The 16,624-nt window shown below is 37.0% G+C and overlaps 1 protein-coding gene across 8 annotated transcripts in view; it reads right to left on the reverse strand.

Moving 5' to 3' along the window:
• Window positions 1–16,624, reverse strand: part of LTBP1 (latent transforming growth factor beta binding protein 1) — a 184,715-nt gene that overhangs the window by 128,508 nt on the left and 39,583 nt on the right. For 6 of the 8 annotated variants that reach the window (XM_051613894.1, XM_051613887.1, XM_051613891.1 and 3 more), the window contains exon 3: window positions 1,336–1,503. In XM_051613894.1, the coding sequence (XP_051469854.1) occupies window positions 1,336–1,503 (168 nt within the window). Of the gene's footprint in view, window positions 1–1,335; window positions 1,669–16,624 lie in introns of those variants that run through there. The other 2 variants (XM_051613893.1, XM_051613890.1) reach the window with 1 other exon arrangement.

The raw sequence follows: 16,624 nt of genomic DNA on the forward strand, positions 1-16,624 counted from the left end.
TTTGATAAAAATATGTACTGACAGTAAACACAAGTTTATAGTATTTTATTTACCATTCCTTTACAAAATCCTTTTTTTTAATGCCTCAAAACAATCATAAAGAAACCCCAAATATGCTGTATTGCTCTTCCAAAACAGTTTTTACTAGCTTAAAACTTAGGTATTTTTACAAATATGCATATATCAAGGAATGTGTTACTAATTTTAAGAACTTCCACCCACAGTCTGATAGTCTAGTAGGAGTGCTAAGAGAGGGAACTGCTCTTTGTATCAGCTGTCTGGATGAAAAGAATAATAACTTGGAATAGCTTTTCCCCATCTCAGAGACTGAAATATAGTGCACTTTTAAAAGGGCAGTATTGACCAGCCTCAGCACTGCCTGACATTATGTTTATACTAGATGGAGACTAAAATTATAATGTTCATATCTGGCATTCTTTGAGTAAATATTGGCAAACTAATTAATTTTAAACTTTTTTTTAGAAAGTGATACTATCATATTTTCAGGATAACAACAAAATACTTCCCAAGAGCAGTTAAGGATATCATAATGTGAAATGAGAAATGTGATTAAAAGTGTTTAGGTATGTATCCATATATTTGTATTTTTCTTAGCTTATAAGACTAATACTTGCACACAAATTCCTACCAACAACATGCAGTGTACAGTTAAAATATGCTAATTGTTATCCTAGATAGCTTTCAGGATTTGTTTCAACAGTCAAGCAGATGGAGGGTTTAGACTGGGATACTGCTGATACTCTTATTGAGCAAGCAGAAAGAATAAACTAACTTCAATTTGACTTATTTCAGTCTCTAAAAATGACAAAAATGAAAGCTGATTTACTCTCAGCTGTAACAAAAAGTTTTAAGCTGATGTTAATTTAAAAGAACTGTACTTTTAAGTAAGCCCTGAACCATTTTTTTCAGACAGATTTGCTGTGTTATATAGATTTTATGTGCATTTGATACTTAATTCAACAGACAAAAACAGGAAACAGAACTTTTTGTGGAATCTGACATTCTCTCTATTTACCAACACAAACTCTGAGGGATGAATTTTACCAAAATCTTCAGCCTAGCATGCTGTAGCCCTGCAGCTGAAAATTCAGATGAAAAATACAGGAGATTTTTTTTCCTATGACACAAAAGGAACTTTTGGGAACATTTCCGAAGGATACCAGAAAGCTTGTCTAACATACAATAGTTCCTCCTCAGCACAGCCCTCCAAACAAAGAGTAACAAATGCACAACTGGTATTAATAACAAAACATCTCCTCCCTCTCTTAGGCAAGAGAGGACAGCTAAGGACAAATACAAGTTCAGGGTACTTACCTACTCGGAAGTTAGTGGCTGTCAGAGTGTCAGCAGCATGGCCGTTTTCACTAATGAGGGTGGTGGTGTTTCCCTTCTCACAGTTGTTCTGACAGTTGCCTTTGGTACAAGTCACTTTACAGATGCTGGGTGTAAAGACCACCTTGATGCGACCAGTGTGATTTCCCACTGTCATCGGAGGCAAGGAAAAAAAGAAAAATAAACAGATCACTTTGCTATCCATTGATTTCCTTCAAAAAGTTTTTTTTTTTGAAAAAGGAAAAAAAAAAAAAGGTTGGTGGGAGAAAAAGGCGACAGGTCTACAGGAGGAGGGCAGTCTGCAGTGCGCTCTCATAGATCTCCAGTGGTGTCTCTGAAACAGGAGTAGGAAGCTTAGCAAACAGAACTCCGGGATCCGCTCCAAAACCACATTTAAAGTCAAGTCACTGGAGTGGGATTAGTAATCACAATGCTGCACTTTATTCACAGGCAGACAAAGAGCAATACCAAGGGCATGACAGCTTAAATAGCCAACCCTGACAGGCAGATGTAATGTAAAGAGGCTGGCTGTGCACCTAGGGGTGAATAAACTCTTGTGTCCTCCTGCATACTTTTCCTGTTTCTGCACTTATTAAGTCACTATTTGTAGCTCGACCCCTGGAAATGTTTTAGGCATGCGGCATGTCTGAAAACATCTGTCTCAAATCTCCTGGCACCCCAGCCCAAAGTGGTCAAACCTTGTGACGCAGCTGCCTGGACCCATTTTTTCACAGTTTTTTGGCACTATTTTTCTACAAGGATTTACATGCTATAGACTGAGCTTTGCTGTCAGCCTATGTTTAAGTAATAAATAGCTCAGTCACAGAAAAGGGCAAGTAATGTATCAATACTTGAAAACACAGGTTCTGAGCTCCAAGATTAAAAAAAGTCTAGATTATCTTTTTCGTATACTTACAGTAATTTTAAAAACTTCAACATAATGAAGACTGAGCAAACACTAAGTTTTAACTGAGATCATTAAAATAACTTTTGTTACAGAATTTAATTTAAAAACAGATATATTTGATTCCACATCTATCAGGCGAAGACAAATAAAGAGAGACTAAAACTACTCATTAAGAAAATGAGGGAAAAAGAACTGATTTCATTTGCAACTAAAAAGAAAACAGTTTGTTTTCTGCACACTTCCTAATAAATTCAGCAAGTCCCTGTAAATATATCACAGCATCTTTGTGGCAACTATTAATAAATACTTTCATATCAAACCTAACAATCTCCAGAAATGATGCACACAAAAAAGCATCTCGTTCTTCCTCATGTTATAGCAATACAAAATGTTGGTGGACAGTTGTCTAACCTAGTTTATGAAATATTCTCTGGACTGACATTTTTTTTTAAATCACAAGAAATCAAAGAAAATCATCCCACTTCAAAAGAATATAAAGCCTTCTTATTTCTGGCTATTCATAAACAAATAAATTAAAACAATTGTGCCAAGTTTTTTGTCTACAGTAGAGACATTGCTCTATTTAAACAGCATCTGTACTACAGATGCTCCCACCTTATTCTCCCTATATAACAGTCAGAAAAAGAACAGCCCAGATAGATGCAGGAATATAATATTTCAATTGAAGGGCAGTAGTGGGATTTTAGTTGATTACGAAGACACCCTGGATATCTGAATGCTAAGCATTTCTTACAAAAATCATTAATACACCTTTCCCAATGAATAGACGTAAATGAATTATGAACTGCTGAGGCTAGAACTTCTAAGCTTTCCTTTTATTAAGCCCACTTTCACAAGCAATACTGCCATCTTTGTATTTTATTTGCATAGTTTTAGATATATATCTTTTCCTAGAAAAGCCCAATCCATTTTCTATTTTCAAATGTTTTAGTAACATTTTTCCTTTAGGATGTGATCTAATTAAAAAAACATGGTTAGTGGAGTCACAAAAGTCAGTCCTGCCTACACTGTAAAAAAACAGTATTGGGGGTCTCACACAAGTTTTCCAGCTTAGCTAAATGTATATATACATATATATATATACACACAAAATTTTGCTTTGCCAGTACAGATAGAGCTAGACCATTATTTAATTCTCCTTCATACTATTCTGTACTACGTTGTTGAGTCTTGAGCTGTACCAAAATTTGGGCACAATGTTTAAAACAAAAAATTGTATTTTAAAACTAATTTTAATCACATAGTTCAGAATTTACCAGAAAAATTATGAAACAATTTTTTTTTTTTTGGTGGAATAAATGCTTTAGTATGTGACTGAATGGCAATTGTAAATCTGTCTCTCACCACTTTTCGGTGAGAAAACGTTAGCATGCACATTTGGGAGTAACAACATACGAACAACAAAAAGACAGGACAGCAGAGGTAGAGAGTATCAATGAAAGACTACTGAAGTGCAGCTTCTTGGGAAAGTAAGAAGTCTGAAAAACAATGTGATGTAAGCCCTAGCGCCTACAAATAATTCTTCACCAATGTTTTTGCTAGAAAATAAATTCATTTCTCACAGATTTTCCTGTTTCCAAGAGCCAGAAATAAGGCAGCTTCATATTCATTTGAAGTGGGAAGATTTCCCCCATCTTTCTCAGATTTATGAAAACTATAATGAAACTTATTTTCTTCTCCTTGCCTAGCAGGCCACAGCTTTTAACTTCCTCAATTGTTCTGGAGATATTTAGGAAGGATACAAAGCTAATGATAGCTTCTGAGCTGAAAATTGACCAGTGTATGGGGTGGTGACTCAAGGCAGAGACATTATCTTCATCCTTCTTTGTAGTTGTACCTAAGTAGACAGTACCATCTTCACACATCCTAAGGTTTAAGGATCTTAACAGTGAGCATAATACATGAAGATTTAAATTGAAAACAGACTACAAACCCTCCTCTCATAAAAGGAAGTTTTTGGCAGAAACTCTACAAGGTTAGACTCTTGGACTTCCTTGAATTCTCTCCCTTTCTTCTCTTCTGTAGTGGTTTTTCGTTTTGTTTCCCTTTTCTCCAAAGGGTGGATGATTTAATTCTTAATGCTATATCCTTCAGTATCTCTTAGCTGGTTTGGCAGTATTAATGTTAAAAGCCACAGTTTTAAGATAGAAAGAGCCCGTTACTGGTATAGCCTTGATCTCTTTTGGTTTTGGGTTAGTATATAATAAAGGAGGACAGTGCATTTTCAAGGTGGCATACAGATTACTTTCCTCTTTAAACTCCAGAAGTTTTACTGATGATGCCGCTATGACATAGACATGACAAGATCTGCAACTTAGATTATCTCAGATTCATTTATGGAAAAAAATGATGGTGCTACACCACTGAAACATACTTGGAAACATTATTTTTAATATATATATACATACACAGATATATACAAAAATGTATCATTTCAAAACCAATTTTAAGCATGTGGAAATGAAACACCTCACTCTGCTCGTAAGTATAATGCCAGACTGAAGAAATACAAATGTGAGACCAGATAAATAAATGAGCCTAATTCAAGACAAAGATACAAATACCAAATAAATAGCTACTGCAAAAAATGGCAGAACTAGAGATAAACTCAGGTTGTTGTTTTAATAAAGAAAGGAAAATCAGGATTATTAATACTGGCTAAAGGTTCACCCCTGAGCTAGGCAGCAAATTCACAAGGTGGCTCAGCCAACTGCACCATCATCCAGCCTCAGAGGCCAGGCTCACTTAAACCTATGAACTCTTAGGTACATTTGTCAAAGGAGATCAGTGGAAGAATGTACCCATAATTTCCTAAAACCTGCAAAACTCTCTTGAACCCGATTCAAAACAGAAAGATGCCTGGGCAAAGTGATGAGATTTTAGTTGAAAATTGGCACCACATGTATATGATTTTCTTTCCATCTCTGCAAGTCACTATGATATAATATGATGAACATGGCAAGCTCCTGCTGTGATAAATTTATGATTTAACAACAACTGCAGGAGAAATGGAAAATCTAAGCAAAAGGATTTATTCATAGAATCCCTTTTGCCCCCACTCTTTATCAGGACAAACTGATTTATTTATTTATTTATTTTTTCTGCATTAGCAGAAAAGGTGAAGGAGTTCAGAAAAGGCGAAGGAGTTCAGAAAAGGCAGGAGGCAGGTTTTAGGTCCTTGTGGTCACTTTGGCTCACACAGCCATGCCTGGGCATAGTTGCATACAGGAAAGCATTTCTCCCCAACCTCCTGGGTCTCTTTGTACTGCTACTCGGCCTTCATTTATTTCTAGAAGAATTTCCACAAACATTTTTTTCTTGGTTTTATGGCTGCACTTGCAGCTCCAGCATTCCGCAAAGATTTAACTAGACAGTATTCAATAGCTCTAGTGGATCTCAGAAGATTTGTGGCATGTCCCTGTTTTGCAGAAAGACAATGGGCTAGCAACACTAGTGAAAGCAGAACTGGTATTCAGTTAAAAAGATGACTACACTGTACTGTCTCATAGGTCAAGTGGGGCGAAGAGAAGAAAATACTTTAATGTGTTGAAAAAATTATTACGTTACCATGTGTATGATGTTTTTGTGCTTCACACTGATCTAATCCAAAGGATTCATAATAAAAAATCACAAGCAGAGGCTTATACAATGGACTCGGCTGGTAGAGCTTACACATACCTCTCCCATAATCCTTGCACAAAACTTATTTCTGTCACTACTTTTAAAGGGTTTGTGTTTTTTTAAATAACTTCACTTGCAACAAATATCCTGAGGCAAATCTCACTAGGAAACAGAACTCAGCAAACTGTAGGCTTTCCATTACTAATTTCAAGAATGACATAGACAACTCCTTTTTCACATCCTCCTTCTGCACTGAAACCAACTATGTTTTCATGTGTACCTATACAGAATATCACCAGACCTGAAGAGTCTATCATATCACTTATATTCTCTTCCCAAAGACAATAGATTATCTCAGACAATGTTATGTTTTCAAATGATAACCATAATGCAGGAGGAGAACTTTGGAATGAAAAAATCTATCTTCTAATGTTGAAGCTGATAAGCTTTTAAACAGCAAAAAGTTTCAACATTTTAAATTCTCAGATGACCAACTCCCTCTCTTTTTTCTTAAATAAATGTTGACAGGAAAAAAAAACAAAACAACAAAACAAAACAACAACAAAAAACCCAAAACAAAAACAACAAACCACCAACAGAAAGAAGCAGAAAGAAATTACTTATTTCCTAAAATAGGTGCCTTCCAGTTATTTCACCAGTCCACTTGGTTCAGTAATACTAGATATGCTTGTTCAAACAAAAGGAAAGATGACATTTTATAAAAATGAACCACCTAAGTAAAATAGTTAAGCTTTTAGAACTCCTGTCAAATGACCTTTTTTATATTTCTGACAATACATGAGGAAGCTCTGTCTTACCACCACTTAGTCACCAATTACAAAAAAACCCTACAAAACCAACAACAAATGAAACCCAAACCCCAGAAATGAGAACAAGTTGAAAGACTTCTCTGATGCTTAAAAGTACTCCCCACTGGTCTGCATGAAGTGAGGTGTATATGTGCCTACCTACCCAGTCAAACATTTTGAAGAAGGCAGTATGTCAAGCTGTACTTTATTTACCATGTCTAGACAACTACACATTGACATGTAATTAATTCCAGCATTCCCTCTACTTTTCATTATTTCTCTAACTCCTTACTTTTGTTGCATTTGTATGACCTTACAGGTATTTCATTAGTTAATACAGCTTAACCTTTGATAGTTTGTAACTTTTGAAGCAAGCAGTTCTATTCATTTTATACAAACCAAGGTGGCTTCGAAGAGCAAAACACGACCCAGCTACCTATTATGACAGTAACTGAACAGTGATCTCTCCAGCTGCTTTTTGTTGCCAATCTTATTGCCACCATTCCTACCATCCACAATTGTCTGTATACCTATTTGTGACTAGCCACGTCACTACATCTTCATATAATTGCCTCCCTCTGTCCTGTTTCGATGCCAGTCTTCTCCATTTGTACATGAGCTCTCAAACTTTTTGCTTCAATTGCACTCATTTCTTTACCCTCTTTTTAAGGCCTGCTTCATTCTTCAGCATCTCTGACAGACAGGCAAAGAAATAATCCAGAAGACTTGATGCTTCTAAGATAATGAAGAATGTAACTGAGAAGAAGGCTGAAAAAGACTTCTTCCTTCCTTATTATCACAGTGATGAAATCTCTTCATTACACTCTGTCACAATACAGAGAAGAGACTTGTGATGTTTTCCTCATCACTACCCCCCAAAAAGCCCTAAAATACAGCCAATTTTTTGTCTGTTCTAGGAGAGGCAAGTAACCCACTCTTCAGTTCTCTTCATCTCGGTTTAAGACAGAGATGAAGACAAGCAGTGGATTGTTTGAAGTTATTTACCACAGTAAAACTTGCTCCACTCGCATAGGTTTTCTTCATCAATTCTGGCAGATTCTGACAAACTATCTGCTGCCTACAACACAGAGTTGTGGTGCTTTCTTGTATACAGATGGTTGTCACTCAAATTGTAAAAGGATCATATGCAATCACAAATGCCTAGATAATTTTGAATTACATTCATAGTTGTATTTACGTGCCCCCCCAGGAGGCCTTTGTGGATAAATTCTTTTACTGACACAGCCTTTTTAGAGCAAGTCAGAAGAATTCACAGTAATTACAATGTTTTGTGCTGTGTAAATGCATAAAGTACAAATCACACATCGGTTCTATGAATCACCTCTTCTCCTTCTTGTCTTTTTTACCATTGCAAAGATGCTCTATATGCAATCTTCAGGCAACAAACATTCCATCTTGAACCATAGCCATCTTCCATGTTTAAAGCCATTAAAAAAACTCTCATCAATAGCTGGTACTGAGAAATATAACTATAATTTTCATAGCCATAGTTTAGGATGCTCAAAAAAAGATATCAACTCCAATAAATTAATAGACAGCAATGTGATTTGAGATGTTTGACAGAACAGTCTCAAATCTATTAAGTTTATTGTGGGATAATTATTTGATTCTGTTTACTTGTTTTAAAGGTATTATATGTAGACTTGATCCACAAATGGATACAATGCTAAAAAGCTTAAATTTTGGCCTTATACCACTAATCAGTCCTACGTCTCTTGTACAAGAGAAGTTCATCGCATGGAGCAAGCAGCCTGACCAGCACACTGAAGAGGAATGTGCCCAACCCATTAAACAGGAAACGCTGAGGATGTAAGACTGCTTAGTTCAAATCCTTTTAGGGTTTAGACACATTTCATTGAGGAACAGGGCAATTCTTCACTGCAGCTGGGTTCCAAACCCCACCACGACTACACTACAGCATTCCTTAGAGAGCTCAGTCCTGCAGGAGAGTTTAACAAGGCTTAGTTGACTGCACACTTCCAATGATAAAAAGGCAAACAAGCACTTTAGCTGCAGGTTCGGGTAGGTATTAAGCAAAATATTAGCACCCAGATGGCCTGTCTTCTTCAGAGTGAAGCACTTCTTCTGAAACAGAACTTCAAGCTCTTCATGAGTCCCATGCTTGAAAGTTCACATCCATGCTTCAGGTTTGGCTAGAGATGACATCAGCTGTAAGCAACCCAGCACAGGTGTCATGTCCACATGCCTTTTTAAGCTCCCATTCAGGTTATCCAGATTCTTAAAGTACATCTGGACCCAAAAGGCTTTTACTTAAGGAATAAGGGAACAAAAGCCAAAAGGCCACATTTTGATACAGAAACTGTCTTTACATCTAGGACAGAAGGCCATTCTACACAACACTTATCTCAGTTTAAACGAAGCAGCAGTGACTCCACAGCCCACTACAAGCAATTTTCCCTTAACAGAGACAACTGCAAGTACTAGTGCAGGAATTGCACACTCTGATAGCAAGGTCAGCATCTTTACACACAGTCTTACAGCCATACATGAATGAGGTCAGTTGAGCACAAAGGAACACATTACTATTAATGTCATCGACAATTCAGTACTACCAGCTAAATACAACCACTACTGTCCACTTTATTAACAGGACCCATCCAGGAACGTCTGAATTAGGCCTTTATACCCTGGGAATGAGACTCATTCCCACCTGATCTTACTGATCTAAAATTATGCATTTTGCCTAAGGTAATAATCTAGGTTCCTTTTACAATCAAGGCAAGGGATTTTACCCTGCTCTCTGATAGTACTAAAGTCTTAAGTTGGAGTAGCGTTACTTTAGAAAATAAATTCTTTAGATAGACACAGTTTCCCCCTCCCAGCACACATTAATCCCTTAAATGAGAAACCAAGTCTTAGGTACAACATTCTGAAAGTGTTTACCATTTCCAGGAAGAATAGGAAATAAAAATTATATTAGTATTGCCTTAATAAGTATATTCACTTAACATTCCATTATCTGAAAGGAATCAACAGAAAAGCACTAAGGAAGTCAACAAACTGTAAATAGTGACAAAGGACAGAATGTCATGGAATTAAGTTATAAATTAACATAGCCCTCTCTGCATGCTGAATCACCATTAAAAACCTTCTCTCAGCACTGCATGAAACCAGATCTTTCTTTTTCCCCTTTAATTTTCTGAAGTGGGAAAAAATGATGATAGAAACAAGGATGTCACCGATTCTGAAATCTTAGTTTCACTGGGTATTAAAGGACCTTGTTCTTACCGTACTTTTTTTATTAACATGTATTCATTCCCTCTGGCATGGATGATGGCACTGACAGAGAAGAGCACTTTCACATCTCCTGTGAATAAAACCAGACTTAGCTACTTGCAACATTCAGAACTAATTCTTGGTTTCCAAGACTTGTATCACAGCAACTCTGGAGTTAGCTTGGCTAAGGGACTTTTAATGTTTAATTGTGTGGGTTGAATCAGTCTCTATATCCAGCTAAATTATCATTTTTCAAACACGTCATAGAGGTTTTCCCCTGCAGAATTTTCTGGAAAGCTTCTTCTCTTTTTCTTCTTGAGAAATCTTTGGATTTGGAGCCAATTCTCTTTCAGCACAGCAGTTGAGATGTATTGGTCTCAGTCTGTGTTTTCTCCTAGCTATAACACGTTTTGAACCAATTTTAATTCTGTTTGCCAGATCATCAATCTGTTTTTCCAACTTTTTTCCCCACACTGCTGTTTATCAGTCTTGGCCTCCATATTCTAAAGTGTAGAGAGATTATGATCAACTTTGGGGTGAATGTAACATTTAAAGTAGTTTTTATAAAAGCACCAACACCCTTTGCCTGACATGCAGACATTCAACTAAGGGTGAGCTCAGGACCATAAAATCTTTTCAGAGAAATAAACAGTACTTTTTTAGGGGTGCTGATTTACTGGTGTCCTCAATTGTGAGCCCTTTATGGATACACAAACAATTACATAGACAGCTTAGAAAGGGTATTGTTAAAATGCCTGCAGCCACAGAATATTGAGAGAAGCAGATGGTATTTATACAGACTTGTTTTGTCTCCAAGGATTTCAAAGCACTCCATAGTCTTTTATAATTGCTAAATAAACTATGTTCATTTGCTAAAGTTTTTGGTTGTTATGTTGGGTTTTTTTCAGAATTTGTCACTCTATTTTTAAAGCAAAAGCAAAGAAAATGCACTGCTTGATTCGATAGAGTTAACTTTATTAGCATGAATCTAGTTAAGCCACTTAATTTATATGTGGAGTTTAGCCTCTTGTTTCCAAGATCCATGGGAATCAAACGCAAACCTTAAGCAGCTGTTATGCACTGTCATGCCTTTCAACAGCAGTATGGGTAATGCTCTTATATGAGAGAGAGAGGAAAAAGATGCTCCACTAAAATTGTTTGGGTTTTGTTTTAAAAAAAGAAAAACAAGTAAAAAAAAAAAGTGTTGCTTTGCCCTGATGTTGACTGCAGCAAATTTTTTTCTTAAACTTTTTGGAACGTCCCTGAAAAATCTCTCCTGCCTCTTAAAGGGGAGCGAAAGCTTTGAATGCACACAGAAATGTTTCTCACGTGAGAAAACAAGAAGTCCCTGATATTTTTAATCTTTCCCTATTCCCTAATTTGTAAGTGATTATGTACAACCTCAGGAGTAAGACATGAGTATCAGTTCGCATGAATGAGTTTGACTACATTCCCTCCAAACAGACTGTGTTGTGATGTTTCAGCTATTTCTGCTTCCTAGTCTTCTAACCATTCATTCTCTTTCCAGTACCTGAAGAGCCTACAGGAAAGCTGGGAAAGGGACTTTTTATAACGGCTGGTAGTGACAGGACAAGGAGTGATGGGTTTAAACTGGAAGAGGGGAGATTTCGGTTATACATTAGGAAGAAATTCTTTGCTATGAAGGTGGTGAGACACAGGAACAGGTTGTCCAGGGAAGCTGAGGATGCACCATAATAGAAGTGTTCAAGATCAGGTTTGGAGCATCCTTGTCTAGTGGAAGATGTCCTTGCCCATAGCAAGGGGGTTGGATCTAGATGATCTTTAAGGCCCCTTCCAACCCAAACCATTCTGTGATTCTGTGATTCCTATCCACCTCATTCTGCTGGCTACACCTGATGTAATCAGTGCAGCCTTAACCCCTCCTTCCCTACCTCCAAGTTCGCCCAAACTTGTGTTTTGGAAAATTACCACTGTTCAGCTCTAATATCTATAAATAGATACGTATGTAGGCAGAGGTTACAAGGAACACAATGCAATTCTCTAGTTAAGACAAGCCAGTGAGATAATTATTTTTTGCTGTTTATGTACAGCATTTCCACAAAGAAAGACCAAGAAGGGTGGAAAGAATATCTGACCCACTGAAGACCTAAGGGAGCTTTTCCCCTAAAGTGAACAGACACTGAACTGTGGTAGGACGTCAAACCAAACAGATGCATTTACACAGAACATGTGTCATTTCTCTGTGCATTTTTCAAAACAGTAAAACATTTATGTATTTTACAGCTGTTTACCCATACTTGCATATGGGGAAATACTATTATTATGATGTAAGTGTCACACACCAAAGACAGAACGGTGCAATTTCACAATAACTGTTTAAACTGGAATTTCAAAGCAACACCTGCTTTTGCTTAAATCAACCTATGAAGTCATCAGTGAAACCGGCAAGTGTAAATTACATATGAGCTTAAAAAAGAGCTTCTCTAAGTTATCAGTGTACTATGCTTCCAATAGTAGGAAAGCTATTGTTATGTTAAAATTGTAAGACTATTCTACCACAAGTCTGTATTCGCTAACAATTATGTAACTGCTACTACTTAAATTTGAGACATTTTTTCATTTTTTACCTGAAACAGAAAGGAGACAAGTGTCCTTAATATATTTTATAAAGAATTTTGAGGACCAAAGCCCCACCTACCTAAAAGAAAGGAAAAAAGTGTTCCACCCTATTCAATTGTATGAACTTAACATGCAACTTCAATCGCAAAATTCACATACATTTCATATTGTCTTCCTGAATAAATGGATTAGGCTCATTTTCCTTCCTAAACATAAAATTACTGGGATAACTTTGTTATATAAACACAGGTTTTTCATTTACACAATGACATTCCAGCAGTGGGTAAGGAACTCCATACATACTCTTGAGTTTTCCTTTTGCAATTTCTGGTCACCTCAGGTGTTAATTAATGTATTTTCACACCATGGCTCTAATACAGGGAAGTGGTGGCATCCTTGTTGTACACATGGAGAACTGTAGCCTGGTGAGGAGTGTGTGAAGCTGTCCTATACGTTGAGGCAACACCAGACAACTGATTTCAGAAGCAGAATTTTATATTTTTTTTTTCAGCTTGATGGACAAAATATGCCCACTAAAAAAAATGCTACTAAAAACTAGCCCTTTCCAGCCTTGGGCTGGAAAAATGAGATAAAATAAAAATAATTTAAAAAAGTTTAAATGCCTTTTCTGAAGAATCATTTAATACCAGAAGTTGATAGAGTGAAACTGAGACCTTTCTAGCCTCTCACTGCTGTAATAAGCAGTTCCTGCAATAACTATGTTGAAAGGAATTCCAGAAAATCATAGAATGATAGAACTATTCAGGTTGGAAAAGACCCTTGGGATCACTGAGTCCAACCATCATCCCTACTCTGCAAAGTTCTCCCCCAAACCATATCCATCAACACCACATCCAAATGACCCTTAAACACATCCAGGGATGGTGACTCAACCACCTCCCTGGGCAGCTGATTCCAGTGTCTAATCCCTCTTTCTGTGAAATAATTTTTCCTAATGTCTAAACCTCCCCTCTTGCAGCTTGAAGCCATTCCCTCTTGTTCTGTTGCTGATTACCTGTGAAAAGAGACCATCACCAACCTCTCTACAATGACCTTTCAGGTAGTTGTAGAGACTGATGAGGTCTCCCCTCAGCCTCCTCTTCCTCACACTAACCATTCCCAGCTCCTTAAAGCATTCTTCGTAAGATTTATTCTCTAGGCCCTTCACCAGCTTTGTTGCCCTCCTCTTTACTCGCTCCAGAACCTCGAGATCTCTCTTGAATTGAGGTGCCCAAAACTGGACACAACACTCCAGGTGTGGCCTCACCAGTGCTGAGGACAGGGGGACAATCACCTCTCTACTTCTGGTCACACTATTTCTAATACCAGCCAGGATGCCATTGGTTTTCTTGGCCACCTGGGCACACTGCTGGCTCATATTCAGCTGCTTGTCAATTAGAACCCCCAGGTCCTTTTCTGCCAGTCAGCTTTCCAGCCACTCTTCCCCAAGCCTGTAGCATTGCCTGGGGTTGTTGTGGCCCAAGGGCACAACCCGGCACTTGGCCTTGTTGAAACCCGGACCATTAACACTAGCCCAATGATCTAATCTATCCAAGTCTCCCTATCCTCATGCAGATCAACACTTCCGCCTAGCTTGGTGTCATCTGCAAGCTTACTGATAACACACTCTATGTCCTTCTCAAGATCATCAATAAAGATGTTAAACAGAAATGGTCCCAACACCAAGCCCTGAGGAACACCACTTGGGACTGGCCACCAGCTGGCTTTGACTCCATTGACCACCACTCTTTGGGCCTGACTTGCTTGATCCAACAGATCGTGTGCTCATCCAGGCCACGAGCAGCCAGTTAACACATGTTCAGTTTAGAATTTCCTTATTATCATATACATTTTAGACCAATAGAAATGCACATAATCAGTTTTCTTCAGCATTACATTTCTAAAGCCAGGGAGATCTGCACTGATATTTAGAGCATCCATGCCCAGCTCACTCTGACTAACAGTTACTATTTAACAGCAGCATTATGAGAGTAGTGGAAAATGTCTGAGATAGGTGTACCTGAATGACAGAGTATCATCTTCCTACTGTTTTATAGACTATTAGTTTGCAAACAGAATTTCTCCATTGAAATCTCAGTGCTAATGCCATTGCTACTGTTAGACTCTTTGAGGATTTTTAACCCTGATATTTCAAATATTCAGGAGGATTCTAGGTCAAGTGTGCCAGTATGTACTTTTAAGAAAGCAAGGCTTCTCAAGAATTACTGAGAGTTCATGGTGAGCTTACATAAAACAGGCTATTTGGCTGGCCTCATCTGTTTTAAAGTATTTTTTATGTTTACGTTACAAATGTTGAGATCCCCATGATCTCATCCTTTTCAGTTAATCTTTGCTGATCATATCAATTCCACTGCAAGCTTATTTTCATCACTACATATTCAGTGTTCCTATTGATACTAAAGCATATCTATCCTCTCTCTGCAGCTGCAGCCTATCCAACATGAGCTGTTATAATTTGCTTGAGAAGGCTCCGAATTTCCACAGCTTTATCCTTATGTATGTGCTAATTCTGCACAAAGATACCAATGCTAATTGGCAGTAACTTAAATAGACAAGCATGCCAATTAAACAGAATCAGATAGATGCTTTACAGTGTAATAACTTTAACAACATATGATTTAGAAGCATGTGAACAGAATAGTATTTCAGCTTTAAAGACGAGCACTTCAAAATTATACAATGCCATATTTATGGGTCCTGATTTTTCTCTCTTTCTAAATTGAAAGTGGTATGAGCCCTTTGAAAAAAGAAATACATGGCCAGATAAATAAAACTGTATTACAATACTAGGCATAAGGAGACAGAATTAACTATCAAGTAAAATTGTGACTGTTCTGAAAATTTGAATGAATCAGTGAACTAAAAAAAAAAGTGTAACTCAAGATCTTTAACATTATTTCCAAGGTAGGTTTTGGGGTTTTTATTTGTTTTTAAAAAACAAGACTTTTTCAAATCACTACAAGCAATTGTAGAAGCATCCTCCATTAGGCACAAATGGATGATAACTACCAATTTAGCACTAAAGAACTTCAAATTTTTATGTGAGCTTTATGACTAATTACACTAGCTAGTCTTAGGAGAAATCTGTATCAAACAGCACAACAGATCAAAATGTTTGAGAGTAGAAATGGCCGCCAGCAGGTAACTGCATTTCTCATTCCAGGATGAGCTTAAATGTGATTTTTGTAACTCCATTTGCTTGCTTAATTTTCAAGCAGTTGATGTGATATATATTCTTACAGTAAAATTAAATGTGAAAGGTAACAAAGAATGTCAGTAATAAGATCATTTCAAATGTTCTGAAAGATATCAGGGAAATGAAACTGCTCATATATACACCAGAGTAAATGCTCCAGAAGGAACTTTAAATTTATTTTAAATTAATGTTAAGGTTTAACGTGACTCATCTTGAACATTTTTTCCCCTAGCATTTCCAAAAGCTGATCTGGCAACACTACAATGGAACATTCAAACACAACTATCTATGAATCAGAAGATGTCCAGAAACACCTTCTCAAGGTTGGCAGTTTTCTTCCCAAAGCACCATGAGCTCAGACTGACCTATCTCTAAAGGTATCTTAGGACTGACACTTGTTTTGCTTTCAAGTTTATCAATTTCATGTCACAGGATTGAAATAATCTGTAAAAGTTCAGAATAAACAACATCAATTTCAACTACAGCTGAAAAATAAGTTTATTCTATGCAGTATATCTTCCACAGGTGCCAATATCTATCACACTGTTAATAATTTAAAACAAATTGCCTAGAAAGGCTCTGAAAAAAACCCCAAACAAACCAGAATGATCTCCTTTGCACCATGTGTTGATTACCATGAACTCTTCAGTGATGCCACCAATTATTATCTGACTGCTTTTTCTTCTCTCAAAAAAGTATTTTATGATGAGGAAAATAAAATGTTTTGAAGTATTCTGTACTAACTTTCTAAATTCTCCTTTTTAATACAATAATTATTCTATTATAAAATAACAAATAAATAACAAGGGAGGTGATTCTCTCCCTCTGCTCTTGCGA

Source organism: Apus apus, chromosome 3 (genome assembly GCF_020740795.1).
Source record: "Apus apus isolate bApuApu2 chromosome 3, bApuApu2.pri.cur, whole genome shotgun sequence".
In the NCBI taxonomy this organism is placed as follows: Eukaryota; Metazoa; Chordata; class Aves; order Apodiformes; family Apodidae; genus Apus; species Apus apus.